The sequence below is a fragment of the Bipolaris zeicola genome, assembly GCF_000523435.1.
Source record: "Bipolaris zeicola 26-R-13 unplaced genomic scaffold scaffold_262, whole genome shotgun sequence".
NCBI classification, from domain to species: domain Eukaryota; kingdom Fungi; phylum Ascomycota; class Dothideomycetes; order Pleosporales; family Pleosporaceae; genus Bipolaris; species Bipolaris zeicola.
The window spans coordinates 1-14,032 of NW_006912311.1; the positions used below are offsets into that span (position 1 = coordinate 1).

Sequence of the window (14,032 nt, forward strand, 5' to 3'; positions counted from 1 at the left end):
GCACTAGCTTAACTAGACAAAGGCCGAAGCACCATAGTCACGCAATACAGCACAACGTACCAAATTGTAACTAGTCAGATAGAACGGCCTTTGGCCAAAGTCTTACATAGCCAACGGCTGATACAGGACTATAATGGAATGATAATGATAATGATAATGGAGCTACGCCTGCTCTTTCAGCCTTCCAGGATGACGATATCGAGTTACCATGTCATGACAACCTCTGGAATGCGCCAACCGAAGAGCTTTGGAAGGAAAGGATTTCACTCTCGTTGTATACCAGGCAGGTAAGCCTCAAAGTTGGTGTGACGCAGTTGATGGGTGGCGCTCCAAATGATCTTTGGAAGAATGGACCACACATATTCTGGTCTCCTTTTGCTGCGGTGGTGATCATGCATGGTATTTCTATCCACCTGTGGCATAAATCGCAAATATTACTGCCCATCAGTGCTTCGCCACCATTTGGGCAGACTCAAGACCTGAAGTCTTTGATCCTGGACCAAACCGCGGAAGCACTGAGTAGGTGTCACGAGCATATTTTGAGAGCGCGATGTGCGCAGTGTGTTCTTTGGACGGATTCTGAGGGCCCGTTGTTATTCAACTGCTGCTCGATTCTGCGTCTATGTCATCTTCGAGCAGTTGCGGACGTTGAAATTCTGGGCGTGGCACTAGTTATTACAAACCAGCCCACCAGTCATCACCCAAGCACTGCATAACTTCATCTCCACCCCTCCACAGCGGAACGCAATCGTGTTCAAGGCTATCAGTCAAATATTGGAGTGGTTGGTGTTACCATGCACGGTTGGTGGTAAATTATTTATCCAAAAGACAGCTGCTTTGACTTGAAGCATCGAAATTGCCATTCTTTCCGGGAACAGCTGTGAGTCTCGTCATTGGTACGTTCCATACTGCATACTGTTCTAATTTAAATATTAGGTCTCTTTCTCATGCAATGGGTGTATTGATGGAAATGCTTGCCAAAAAGCGTATCGAGTTGGAGCAGTCGAAAGCCTTGCTCCTAAATCACATGCGTAACCTTTGTCTCAAGCTTGGCATAATTGAAGCTGGGACAATCTCTTTAGCTGCTGGTATCAGAAAATACTATGCCCCCTACTACGACGATACATGGGTTTGGGGGATCACTTCGCGAATCGCTACCGTATTGCGAGAGATGGGTAGCCTTTGCGAGAGTGAAACACATATTTCGTCGCCATTAAACCATGATATGTGCGCAAACATCCTAGCTTGACGCTTTCATTGAGCAGCGCTATTAATAATACCCAATTCACTGCAACCTGGAAAGCCGAGCTGGACTCTGGAAGTCTCATTCCCAGGCTAGGCCATTTGGACAAAGCAGATATAGGGACTTTTCTCTGCAGAGCCATATCCTTGAGATACTTCTGGAAATGAGACATGGCTTTTGTGCACAAAATCAAATGTCCAGGCATTGAATAGTGGCATCGAATGTTGGTATCAAATGTCACCCTGCCTTGGTATGCATATCCAGTTGGCGCCGAGGTTTAGCAACACTATTGAGGCAAGGAATGGACTTCCCGCTAGGAGCGATGAGAAGTGTACCAAACGCTGCTTTGCTCTACTTCATAAGCAGTCGCAAACCCCGAGCGAGGTTTATTCTAGGCAATAAAAATTGTTCACGATGAGTGTTCTACTCAGTTTCCACAAGTGCGACGCGAACTCTTCTCGTGCGCATTGAGTCCCATTAGCTGGACACGACGGTATGGGTTGCAAAACCTCGGCCGAATTGGAAATTTCAATTCAAACACGTCGTGATTTTAAGCGTTTGTGGAACTCCGTGAGTAGGTGCAATTGTGGTGGAAAGAAGAGGCCCATCGGAGTAAGTGGGGAAGACCAGATGTGCTACGTAACAAGCATTGTGGGGCAGTGTGGGGATTCGACCATCTACAAGCTGACGAATCCGGTCATATCAGAACGACGTTAACATATACTGCAGTGTTATTGCTCGACAGCCACCGATCAAGTAACATGGCACCGCTGCACAGTATCCCTTCTACAATGCGAGCGGCGGTGATTGAGGAATTCCAAAAGCCGTATCAATTCCGAGAAACCCCGACCCCGGGAAAACCAACCGGCCATGACCTACTGATTAAAGTCTTAGCCGCTTCTTACTGTCACACAGATGCAGTATTGGTTGAAGGCAAGATGTCTCAAGATTTGCCACGGATTGGATGCCACGAATTTGCAGGTCGTGTCGTAGCCGCAGGTTCAGATGTTTCGAAAGATCTCAATATTGCAATTGGCGACGAAGTTGGAGTTCCTGGCCGAGCGTATCATCCATGCGGAACCTGCAATGAATGCATACTGGATCATGGCGACCCTGAGGGTTACTCGCCATATTGCCTCAAAGCGAAAAACCTTGGGCTCACAATGGACGGCGGATTCTGCGAGTACGCTTTAGTTGACAGTCGGCAAGTCGCACCTATTCCGGAGGGTATGACGGCTTTAGAGGCAGCACCTCTTATGTGCGCCGGACTAACTATATGGTCCGCGCTTGAGCGTGTTAAAGAGGCCAGTACCATCGCGATAATTGGTGCGGGTGGTGGACTTGGTCATCTTGGTGTTCAGTTTGCGGCTCATCTTGGAAAGCGGACAGTCGCTGTAGACAGAGGCGATAGGCCTCTGAAGCTGTTAAAAACCGTGGTTGATCAGATGGGCCCTTCGACTCCGGGGAGTACACTGCTAGTGGACTCTCTTGTACATGACGCAAAGTACGTGGTACAAGATGTTATGGATGGTGGAGTGGAAGCAGTAGTGTTTCTACCAGAGTCTCAGGCAGCATTTGATTATGGCATGCAGCTACTGAGAAACCACGGTACTATGGTGGTAGTGAGCTTCCCTGGTGAGCTAAGATTCAGTGCCAAAGACCTGGTATTTCGAGACATCAAGGTCATCGGAAGCTTGGTGGGACGAAACCATCAGCTGAGGCAAATGCTTGATTTCGCTGCCAAGAACAAAATTGAGGCTGTCACGACACTATATGCTCTAGAGGATTTGAATGACCTTGTCAATCAACACCGTACTGGAATGGGCGGGAAACTCGTTGTGGACATGAACCAAAAAGGCAACGGTGGAAAACCTCTGACCTAATCTCGTGTACGTTGTAGCAATTGTTAGATTGTCGCAAATCATTATCGTATTTCTGTTTGAGGCAAGTTGGCATGTCAAAATGTAATAAGACTTGTTTACCACACAGCGCCGTTTATTAGCACGCTTATCCAATTGTCTCGAGGATTTGATCTTGCACGATCACGCGTGTGGGCAAAGAGGCCCAGATCAAAGGATAGGTAACGGTACATCTGCTTCTTTTGAACGCCAAGAAGCCTCGCTGGGAGCCTCTTCCGCCATCACCGCTAGTATTCAGCATATAAGTAAATGGCGGCGTCTCGGGTGAAGACATGCGAAGTAGACTCACGGCAAGGCTTGATAGATGCCCTAATTGGCCCAAAAACGCAGTTTATTTGTACGACCCCACATATCTTCCCCACAATATGTCCCGGGATCCGTTCCGAGCGATTCTTGGCTATCATGAATGACGGAGAACTAAAAGGTACAGTGCCAACGTCCGCATCTCTACAATTACCTTGCCTTCATTTGACTTCGGAATTGCCTCAGTCAATCGCACAAAAATGGATTACCCGATTACCATCCCAGATTCTAATTCAACTGTTCGTGTTCGTGCAATCGATACGACGACCACTATGGTGTGTGACGCTTCCGCTTTCGTACGACCGGTCATAAAAGGCCACGAAAGACTGAATTTCAAGACCATGTGTTTCTTGATTGAGAATGAATCGAAATCACGGCGGATCTTGTTCGACTGCGGGGGAAGGAAAGATTTCTGGAATGCCTCACCACATACTCGGAACATGATTGGAACATACGTGCCATCTCTCAGAGTCGAAAAGGGAGTTGACGAGATACTCAATGAGGTAGGGTTTGACTTGAAGAGTCTAGGTCAGTCTGTCTACAGCGTTTATTTATTGTGTACAGCTAACTGAATGACAATAAAGATGCTATTGTGTGGAGTCACTGGCATTGGGATCATATCGGAGATGCTTCCAAATTCCCACCACTTACCGACATTGTTGTAGGACTAGGATTTAAGGGTAACTTTTTACCTGGATACCCAGACAACCCTAACGCGTTCATGTTGTCGAGCGACACATCGTAAGCTTGCCCTTCGTCAACTCCCGTTTCGATAATGCTTACGCAAGTAACAGCGGGCACTTTATCGATGAAATAACTTTCAAAGATGATTTGTGCATTGGCAAATTCCGAGCTCACGACTATTTTGGAGACGGCTCTTTCTACATTCTAGACGTTCCTGGCGTAAGTATATTACGACATTTTCATTTGGCACATCTGCTGATTTCTTAGCACACAATCGGACACGTATGCGGTCTTGCTCGAACGACACCGAATACATTCGTATTCATGGGGGGCGACTGCTGTCATTTTGTAGGAGCCTTCCGCCCATCTTCAGCTGTCCCACTCCCAGATATAATCCCGCAAGCGCAACTGGACTCCACCCTCCCTGCACCATGTCCATGTTCCTTTTTCACAGCTTGTCACCCTTCTACAACGAGGAATGAACAAGGTACGGTAGAAGACGATGATGCAAGACGTAGTCCATTTTACAAGGTCACACGGAGCGAAACATCTGCCTACACAGACACGCAACAGTCGCAAGAAAGCATAGATCATCTGCGTGCCTTTGACGCAAACCCTGACATATTGATTTGCCTAGCTCATGACAATACGCTGTTTGATATCTTTCCTCTGCTGACCACGTCTCCCGAAAAAGATGTCAATGATTGGAAGATACAGGGCTACAAGGAGCGCACGAGATGGGCGTTTTTGAATGAGCTTCCTCGTGATGGCAAGCCTGGGAGACCACCTCTAGTTTCAGGGCAGTGGAAGAACGGAAAAGTAATAAGTCTGGGGGATGACTCTTACTTTCACGAAGTGGTATAGAGCCACGATTAGGATTTGTATCTTTTGTATTTCTAACCCTTTGCTGGTTCTCATGCGGTCTCCAACTGTTTATCTTATCCTAATTTTTTTCAAGTCTATGCTTTACCTCTCTTGTTGCAGAGTAACACCGAAATTTCCATTTCCAGAAACTGGATACTCGAGTACTACTAGCAGAGCGTAGGGTGACCCCACATGAAGATTCGGGGTAATAGTCGAACTATTTGCTAAGTAATCAATGACCATAGGGTGACCCCACATACATATCCGTACCAACAACCCCACCCTGCAATTAATTTCGTCTAAGCAAAGGAACACATAATCCAAAATGCCGCACCAGGATTGAATATACCGATGATAGTTATGTCGCAACCAACCAGTCAATCTCCAGTATGTGTTAGGGTTTCCGCTCTAACGGGTGGCCATCTTACCCTTCCCGAGAAACTCTTTGTGACCGACGCTGATAAATCTAAACGAACGTTGGTACCGTCAATGTGTTTCCTAGTCGAAAGGTGCGATCCGACACACGACGGCAAGATAACCCGAATAGTGTGGGATCTAGGTCTCAAACGGGACTTGGCCGCCTACGAGCCTGCTATGCACCATCATATTGCCAATCGCCAGCCCATGTTGACCCAGCCAGATGTCGCACAGTGTCTGCGAAATGGAGGGCTTGACCCTACTAAAGATATTGACATCGTCATGTACAGCCACGTACATTGGGATCATGTCGGAACTCCAAGCGATTTTCCGAATTCGACGTTTATAGTAGGATCAGGGACGCTTCATCTGCTTGCCCGGGGCGCTCCGCCTCATTATCCCGCGGAGATTTTCGACTCAAAGATGCTGGACGAGTCGCGGACCAAGGAACTGCCGTACGTCTACGAGGCAGATGCGATCTACGCACGAAAGGAGCTTCAAACAAGTCATAAGTGGAAGCCAGGATTTGGATTCCCAGCTGTCGTCGACTTCTTTGGTGACGGAAGCGTTTTGATAGTTGATAGCCCGGGTCACCTGCGAGGACACATCAATGCCTTGCTTCGTATTGATAAGGACCGTTATATTTATCTCGGCGGTGACTGCTGTCATGATATCCGCATTTTGGAAGGGACCAAAGATATTGCGCTTTATGATGATGGACATGGTCAGCTGAGAAGCGTGCATATGGATACGGATACTGCGAGACGGACAATTGCTCAGATCAAAGAGTGTCTGGGCGAGTCGTCTGAGCTGTGGAGGCAAAATACTAAAGTTGAGGTAGTTGTGGCGCATGACGGATCGTGGATGGAGAGAAACCCGCATTGCTTCTTTCCTGGGTATATATAAAATGGGAGAATGAATGAGACGGTCTAATTCAGCATTCCATATGAAGTTAACTTATTCAATCGCTGGCTACGGCACGGCGTACTTTCAGCGCTTCCTCGAAGAGTTTCTTATGGAGAGTGTCGAAACGTGTTTTGCTTAACATTTTCGGATTGCTACTGGCTTCTAAGAGCCCAAATTAAAAGGATTTTCTTTCGTCAAGCTATCTCACATGAATGCTATTTTCAATTTAATTTACATGAGATGATAGTAATTAAGGTGATCCAACTCGCCAACGGACCCACCGGGGAAGGTGCCGAATGCGTTTATCTATGTACCCCCACCTATCCTTCCAAGCCAAACTTTGCCGTATGGGAAAGCTATAAGACTGATTCCCCACGAAAGAATGTCAATGCTTACTTTTGAGTTCCTCGGCTAGTATTGGGTAAGCTAGATTAGCTGTGTGAATGCTGAGGTGCGATGCAATTTCAAGAACCTCGAGTATTTCTTCCACAGTCGCTCCGTACCGCAGCGCATTCCTCATGTGCTCTTTTAGTCCCGGACGATACAGATGTGTAGCCGCGGCATCAAATGCGCAGTATATTAGTTCTTTGACCTATGTAGGTCAGAACAATGCAGAAGACCGCTCGGTTCGAGCGACTTACCTTCGGTTCTAAGACGCCTAAGTTCTTGTTCTTTGTGTCATCCGGAAGCCATGGGACTGAGGAAAAGGTGGTGTATGCCGCGAAGAAGTCTGGATCCAGTGCAAGGAACTCTTCCCAGAAACTATGCCAATAACCGCGCTTCTGGGTGAAGTCTTTCTGCAACTGAAGCTTCGAAGCGTCCAAAGGCTTTCCTGCCGTTGGGTGACTATCGTAAAGCCCTTCCTCCTTCATGACCTCTACTAATGTAGGGACGCCAACGTTGCATGCATGTACACCAAGCGTAGATGTAAGCTGGATGATTTCCTTTATTTCCGCGCCAGTGGCTCCATTAGCCAAAGCCTCCTTAATACTCGTCCTGATACCTGGCGCGTACAGGTGTGTTGATGAAGAGTTGACAGCCAGGGCAATGAAGCCCTGGACCTTAGGCGAAAGATGCCTGCTCTTTTTCGGGACAGCTTTCAATCCCACGCTAGCCCTAAAGAATTCTGGATCAAGCTCCAAGAATGATTGCCAAGATTCGTCCCATTCCCATTCTCCCAAGTTCGCGACGAACGTTTCTTTGAGTTCGTGACTCATCGTAACATCGGTGTAAAATCTGCGATGTTCTTGGATTTCTCAACTGCTCAGTGGTAAGGTGGGGCATGTAGTACCAAGAGGTATACACTATATACACCAGCACAGCTTTCCCCACAAACGAGGTACTGACCCCACATTATATCCCCCACGGCCCTTTACCCCAACTGTCAACCCAAATGGGAGAGGTGTAGACTTGCTATATCACCCTCTCGACACTATACATCGATATTTGCTACTCCCAGTATTACGTCTTGTGCTTTTCTTTAAGCGCATCATCAATATGGCCTTCGATAGAACATCAGTAGCATTCATAGGTAAATCCGGAGCAATCCGCGAAGATCCCCCTGCTAATGCAAAATCTCTAGGGCTTGGCGTCATGGGCTACCCTATGGCTGTCAATCTTCGCAAAAAGATGAGCCCTGAAGTGACACTATGTATTTGCGATGTCTCTGAGACAGCCCTATCCCGTTTCCAAGCAGAAATGAGCGGCGAAGGCCCGATAAAAGTGGTAAAAAACGGCTTTGAGGCAGCGAATGCTTCGGTAAGTCTCAGTCGCATAATTGAGTACGGGTAGCCCTCCTTACACGTTCAGGATATTGTACTTTCCATGCTTCCTAGTAGCGCTGCTGTCAAATCAGTCTACTGTGATCCCCAAACAGGTATCTTAGGTGGGGCAAAGGTTGCATTTCAGAAGTCGCGGGCTCCTAAGTTACTCATGGAATGTGGAACAATCGAGAGCGATACCATAGCAGAAGTCGCGAGATCTGTTTCAGATACATCTCGTGAGTTGGGAGACAATGAATACCTCAGTTTTGTTGATGCTCCAGTGTCTGGTGGTCCTATGGGTGCCGAGGCTGGTACATTGACTTTCATGGTTGGGACAGATCGACCAGATCAGACTTTCGATACAGTAAAACAGGTCTTGAATACGATGGGATCTCCGGGTGGTATCTTCCTGTGTGGCGATATTGGCGCCGGGACGGCATTCAAAGTCATCAACAACTACTTGTCAGCTATCACTAGTCTGGCAGCTTCGGAAGCTTTGAACATTGGATCGAAACTCGGCTTGAACATTGCTACTCTAACTGATGTCATCAATGCTAGTGGAGGACAGTGTTGGGTTACTTCGAAGAGCAACCCAGTTCCTGGCATACAACCCAATACGCCGGCTAGCAGGGACTACGAGGGAGGTTTTCGCATCGAACTTTGCAGGAAGGTACTCAAGATGGGAAGCGATTTGGCCGCCTCTGTTGGTGCACGCACAGTTCTCGATCGATCAACGCTCAAGGCTTTCGACGAGTGCATGAGTGATCCTCGCTACAGTGGGAAAGACGCTCGTGTGGTCTACAAGTGGCTCAACGAAAGCGTCAATTCATAAGCCATATCGCCAAAAAGAGCAAAAATAAGTTAGAGCATCGCTTTCCACAGATGAAAGCAATTGCTGGGTGAAGTTCTAAGAGTCCAGCATGATTCCAACTGTCAATAGTTCTTCTTGATCATTGCGGGAGAATATCTTTCTAGGTTTTGTGATGACAAGCTTTAATACAATAATGATACAATCGAGCCACTCGCATGCAATTAACAACAAATAGGACAGCTGCTTACAATACTCATGCTGTACTCTACATCCCCTTCGAAGAATTGAGGGACATCGCCTCCAAGCTCAGACCTGTTCTGTTGGTTGTATGTGAGGTTTTATGTCCACCCAAATGTCGAGTTCTTTAGTACGTTGGTGGCGCTTTAAGGAGCCATCGCAGCTCTTATCGATAGATACTACTTGGCTTACGCTATTGAATGGCTGCCATGTAAAGTTATATAGCTCGTTAAATGACTATACTGTCGTTTCATACGCTGTACGCCTTTCTGAGGGTTCGGTTGTGGTAAGTAGTGGGAAATCTTACTATTACGCACGCTCACTCCATACTAAGTACAATCCAGCTCTCAACCAGTCATATCATAAGCTCATCATATGTCACTTGCTCAGCTATCTCGGCCAGTGTAGCCACATACGCTCACTCTTAGAGTGAACTCCCCAACCATTTACACGATGCCAACGCGACGGTCGTCTGAAATCAGTAGCTTTATGTTTGACTAGGCGGGTATAAGTAAAAAAACGTGCATTCACTATAGTCTCTTTGAAAATAACGCCTGAGAAAGAGTAAAAGTTGACCGAGAGTTGTACAGAGGGCTAGGTTCAAATCGGATTCCGTTAGAATGAGCTTAGGTTATATCACATACTGCTATTCTATAGGGCAGGTTTAACGACATATGTAGGCGCATTGAATCTCAGCACACCCTTCTTACCTAGACTGTACGGATCCATATACGCTTTCCATTGTGGCTGATGTTGCGTCCCTTCTTCTAATGCATCCAAACCAAAGACTCGCAAGATAATGTAGATTTCAGAAGGCGTCTCCGAGGTGACGCGCAGCTTTTTTGCCTACTTGGAATTAGCCCAATCATGCACTCCAGCTATGTGATTCGATGGAGCATACCAACTTGTGCTGATTTCCACTCATATAGAAAGGAGTAGTTGCGTCTCGACTAGTTGTGCTCTTGACCTCTATGCGATATCGTGGCACATTGCCACCGTTGCAGCATGTATCGAGCCAATCTGGTACTTCATGGTGATGCTGTGTCTGCATGAATTGATGGGTAAGCGCACCCTCTGTATCTAAATAGGTAAAGTCTGATATCTCGCGGCCAAAGGCCGGGAAACCGGCGCGAGTGCGCAAAGAACTAGTCCAATTAACCTCTCATGTGAATCCAGGGAGCCTGAAAACATCATGTAGCAAGGTGTACACCTAGACAGAAATCAACTTTAAGTACTGACCTAACATGACGACTCAACACAGCGGCTAGACTTACATATTGTTCGCCCAAGAATCCAACCTCAAAGTCACGGGCTTTCTGCTCATCGGTACGGTTCGGGATTGGTCCGCCTCGTAGAGGATGGTTTTGTTCGGTCTGAGCTAGAGTAGGTACGGGACGCGGTTGCCCAACGTTGAGTGCTTCTCTCAAAGAATTGAGATCAAAAGTTCCATCATCCCTCATAGATTGGCTCGCGGCAAACTGGGCCAGACTGGTCAACGATGGCCAATTATCTTGTTAACTTGATGTTCATCAGCGAGCCCTGACTAAGTGGTTGTGATCACAGCTAATGTCTCTCCCTGCGTCACGCAAATCCCCCCGTGCCGTAAGAAACGAGAGGTACTTTATCCTTAGAATACAATATCTCCGTCTACCCGTTATTTTTATTCCATATTTATTAATAGATTATATTTTTTTACCTTTGTCTATAGATATAGATACCTCTTCTTCTAAAAATTATACTAGTTAAATGTTATTATTTACTTTTATTAACGTGTATGGCAAGCGAGCGGCGCAGGCAAGCGAGCGGCGCACCCCATCAAACTTGCGCACCTCCTTAAACTAAACATCTAATTACTTAATACTACTACGCTTAAATGGCTTTAGACGAATTAGATATTTAACTTACTATCTAATCTCTTAAAAGTAAATAGATTTAAGGGAATCGCTGTGCTGCTGCAGTCTATAATATAGCCGAAATAACGCTCCGCTGCCGACGCGCTGGCAAGCCTGCCTAACGCGATTACTAGCCTAACTTAAAGAAGCTAACTAAGCTAGAAGAGGAGGTAATAGTTAATTATATACTCAATCTTAATCTACGTAGATTTACGCCTACGTATTGTAAGGGGCTGCGCTCCGGGGAGCAATCGCGAGGTATACAAGAGNTTGTATTCGATGAGGAGCTAAGCTCCCAAGCTACGTAGCTGTCTATATACAAGCTGGTTACCCGAGTAACAATCGGACCGGTGAAGTCTAGGTGCACGNGGCAGCTTCTGGGTCCTGCGGCTGTCGTCTGAACGTCGTTCGGGCGGTGCGCAGAGAATCCGGGTGCTCGAGACAGCACCCGGGTTCTGCGAGTAGGCCGAGATTCCATCGAGGAGCTATCNAAAGGGCGTTCAGCCCGTTACAATGTCCCATTCAATAATCTCAGCCGTCAAGGCTTCCCTGTGCCATGGGAATAATCACATCCCATTTTTATCCCATTCTTTTATCATCTGATCCTTCAAAGAATCAGGGAAAAGCTTAGAGTGGATTGATTTAACCGAGAGAACTGATTCGTGTAAATGGGGCATATTTTCGCGACTTGCTATGAATTTGGGAAGACGAATAATCCCCTAAAACGATTCTCTGGCTCTCAGACTAGACATGAAGCCGATTTCGCAGATTAGTTCGGTCTTGCTCTGGCTCTCAGTAGCTCTGAGCCCTGCATATTCCAAAGCCATACCGTACAAGTCAGTAAGAAAGCCGACCAAGACAATCTACATTACTAATCAGATCAGTGGAAGTCCTCAATCCGACCTACTCACTAGCCGACAAGACGTTCAGCTGCCTCAGGCATGTTGGTCTAGCTGTGAGCTATCAAGTGGGTGTGGCCGAGGTGTCTGCAGCGTTGGCTCTCTGGCAGCCAAGTTAAGCTTTGCTAGGGGCGTGATTGCCAACGCCTCTGTCGAGAACTTCGATGTTGATAAGAAGCCTCTGCACAAGAGAACGTTCCGATATAGCGCAGACCAGAGAGACCTACCTGTTAAGAAAACCCCACTAAAGAATAATCAACCAGTTATGTAGTTCCTATTCTCAATGAGGAAGGGCGTAGGGATACATACTTCGGACCTTTGTTGCCTTTGTTTCATGACAGAGGTAATTGCCCCACAATCATCACCTTGTTCAAACTGCTCTAACGATTAGATAGGTTTATCTACTGCTGATGAGCGCGCAGTCAGTGTTTAGCGTGAATTTGGTTCCAAACCGTTTCAGATTGGAACCAATGGTCTTATGGGCTGCACTATTGTCGTCTTAGTTCCAAAAAACCATGTTTGGATGGCGAGTGTGCGAACAACAGCCAGCCAAAATAATCTTATATACTGTGGCACGATACGTGATCGAGCTTAAAAGATCAGAGGGGCGACCCGCAATCGAGTAGATNGAAATAAGCTGAAAGTTGATCGTTGCAAAGAATTGATTGGAGAAGGTGCCTATCTACGTACGAAAGATAATCGTAATATATACTATACGCTTAGTCACGTGATACTACACCACAATACAGAACTAACCTCTACCAAAGACGCATCTTTGGGAGGTCTACTCGAATGACGGCGATGACTCTACCACAAACAAAGCTTTTGAGGAGCGGGTAATCGATTTCATCAAGGGAAGGCCTGTGGAAAATCCCTCTCCCTCGCCTATCCTGAGGAACAAACCAGATCGGCTGAACAATGAAAAGACAAGTAACGACCTCAAAGTCTACGTCGCACCGACCGGTCCTGGCGTGGACCCAGAAGTGTTCAAATCAGAGAGAGGACAGCGAACCACGTTACATTATTTGGCCCCAACAGTAGACAATGCAATGAACAACAAGGATTACCCACTAAAATACCCCAACCATGTGGATAGTATAGTAAGGGCCATCAAAGATCAACTGGGAGGCAAGATGCCGGGTCTCAAACCACATAAATACGTTCCACTAAACCCCGACAACAACACAGGGGATGCGAAGAAGATGTTTGAGACGACCCGAGGGACTGCGCTGTTTCAATACGACTCTGACAGCGATGGAAAAGGCAAAAGAGCATGGCGTTTATGGCTTGAGGACGATTTTGTTGCTGTGAATCTGTAGTAGCAAAGCTTCAACTTGACAGAAGAGTAAACGCTCTGGCGTGAACCTAGATTAGAAAATGTCAACCTAAATGGGCGCTGCATTTAGCGGATTTCCATTGACGCAAACTATCTCTACTCGGCTTGCACGTGATCTCTCACTCTGGGATCGGTTAAATAAACGAGAGTCTATAAAGGGAACAGAAGGGCCGCCACTTCGCAGGTTTCCCTTCGTTCCCATTGTTGTTCACAACAGGACGTGCAACTCAATTCAAGTATACTGCCTGATCCCCTACGCCGAGGTTCGCCAATATCCTACGCCACACTAAAATACCATGGAAGCACTTCCACCACTAGTATTAGAGTTAGTGTGTGAATACCTGGGGCAATGTGAACCGCACAGGGCCAGTTCGTTAGCTTTCGCGTCGGCTAGCAGGGTATGCCGCGCTGCGGCTAGGCGGGAGCGCTTTTCCCGCCTGTCAATCAACACGGACGACGCAGAATTTGATAAGAGATTGGAAAGATTGGAACATATATTGGATCAAGCGAACAGCCGTGCTTATATTAAGGTTCTGGAGCTCGGGACCGGTGCAGACGACCAAGTCAAGCGCGAGGATAACAAGAATAACGCCTTGTATGTCTCATGGACGAAACTTGCCCCCGACTTTTATCCGGTATCTTCCCTTCAAGCGTGGAAGTCAAGGAATGAGCGTCGACCCGACGAATACTGGCAACGGCTTGCGCAATTTATCTCTGGCCTCCACCTCAGAGACATTATATGGATGTTGACTGCGCAG

The 14,032-nt window shown here is 46.9% G+C and overlaps 8 protein-coding genes across 8 annotated transcripts; 6 read left to right on the plus strand and 2 right to left on the minus strand.

Moving 5' to 3' along the window:
• Positions 1 to 1,027: 1,027 nt before the first annotated feature.
• Positions 1,028 to 1,249, plus strand: COCCADRAFT_108650 (uncharacterized protein; the record flags this gene model as incomplete). The annotated part of the gene is made up of 1 exon (XM_007718879.1): positions 1,028 to 1,249. One exon carries the CDS (start codon positions 1,028 to 1,030, stop codon positions 1,247 to 1,249), a length of 222 nt encoding a protein of 73 aa, XP_007717069.1.
• Positions 1,250 to 2,004: 755 nt separating this feature from the next.
• COCCADRAFT_40885 (uncharacterized protein) lies at positions 2,005 to 3,126 on the plus strand (the record flags this gene model as incomplete). Its single annotated transcript, XM_007718880.1, has 1 exon — positions 2,005 to 3,126. The coding sequence occupies one exon, from the start codon at positions 2,005 to 2,007 to the stop codon at positions 3,124 to 3,126; it is 1,122 nt and encodes a 373-aa protein (XP_007717070.1).
• Positions 3,127 to 3,665: 539 nt separating this feature from the next.
• COCCADRAFT_108667 (uncharacterized protein) lies at positions 3,666 to 5,013 on the plus strand (the record flags this gene model as incomplete). Its single annotated transcript, XM_007718881.1, has 4 exons — positions 3,666 to 3,993; positions 4,050 to 4,206; positions 4,260 to 4,368; positions 4,417 to 5,013. The coding sequence occupies 4 exons, from the start codon at positions 3,666 to 3,668 to the stop codon at positions 5,011 to 5,013; spliced, it is 1,191 nt and encodes a 396-aa protein (XP_007717071.1).
• A 360-nt stretch (positions 5,014 to 5,373) lies between these two features.
• Positions 5,374 to 6,336, plus strand: COCCADRAFT_40887 (uncharacterized protein; the record flags this gene model as incomplete). The annotated part of the gene is made up of 1 exon (XM_007718882.1): positions 5,374 to 6,336. The coding sequence occupies one exon, from the start codon at positions 5,374 to 5,376 to the stop codon at positions 6,334 to 6,336; it is 963 nt and encodes a 320-aa protein (XP_007717072.1).
• Positions 6,337 to 6,721: 385 nt separating this feature from the next.
• COCCADRAFT_40888 (uncharacterized protein) lies at positions 6,722 to 7,553 on the minus strand (the record flags this gene model as incomplete). Its single annotated transcript, XM_007718883.1, has 2 exons — positions 6,722 to 6,928; positions 6,978 to 7,553. The coding sequence occupies 2 exons, from the start codon at positions 7,551 to 7,553 to the stop codon at positions 6,722 to 6,724; spliced, it is 783 nt and encodes a 260-aa protein (XP_007717073.1).
• Positions 7,554 to 7,833: 280 nt separating this feature from the next.
• COCCADRAFT_30161 (uncharacterized protein) lies at positions 7,834 to 8,931 on the plus strand (the record flags this gene model as incomplete). Its single annotated transcript, XM_007718884.1, has 3 exons — positions 7,834 to 7,867; positions 7,919 to 8,094; positions 8,146 to 8,931. The coding sequence occupies 3 exons, from the start codon at positions 7,834 to 7,836 to the stop codon at positions 8,929 to 8,931; spliced, it is 996 nt and encodes a 331-aa protein (XP_007717074.1).
• A 409-nt stretch (positions 8,932 to 9,340) lies between these two features.
• On the minus strand, positions 9,341 to 10,607 carry COCCADRAFT_30162 (uncharacterized protein; the record flags this gene model as incomplete). Its single annotated transcript, XM_007718885.1, has 6 exons — positions 9,341 to 9,351; positions 9,564 to 9,644; positions 9,858 to 9,993; positions 10,049 to 10,227; positions 10,307 to 10,328; positions 10,422 to 10,607. 6 exons carry the CDS (start codon positions 10,605 to 10,607, stop codon positions 9,341 to 9,343), a joined length of 615 nt encoding a protein of 204 aa, XP_007717075.1.
• Positions 10,608 to 11,789: 1,182 nt separating this feature from the next.
• On the plus strand, positions 11,790 to 13,257 carry COCCADRAFT_30163 (uncharacterized protein; the record flags this gene model as incomplete). The annotated part of the gene is made up of 3 exons (XM_007718886.1): positions 11,790 to 12,205; positions 12,442 to 12,470; positions 12,761 to 13,257. The coding sequence occupies 3 exons, from the start codon at positions 11,790 to 11,792 to the stop codon at positions 13,255 to 13,257; spliced, it is 942 nt and encodes a 313-aa protein (XP_007717076.1).
• Positions 13,258 to 14,032: the final 775 nt, after the last annotated feature.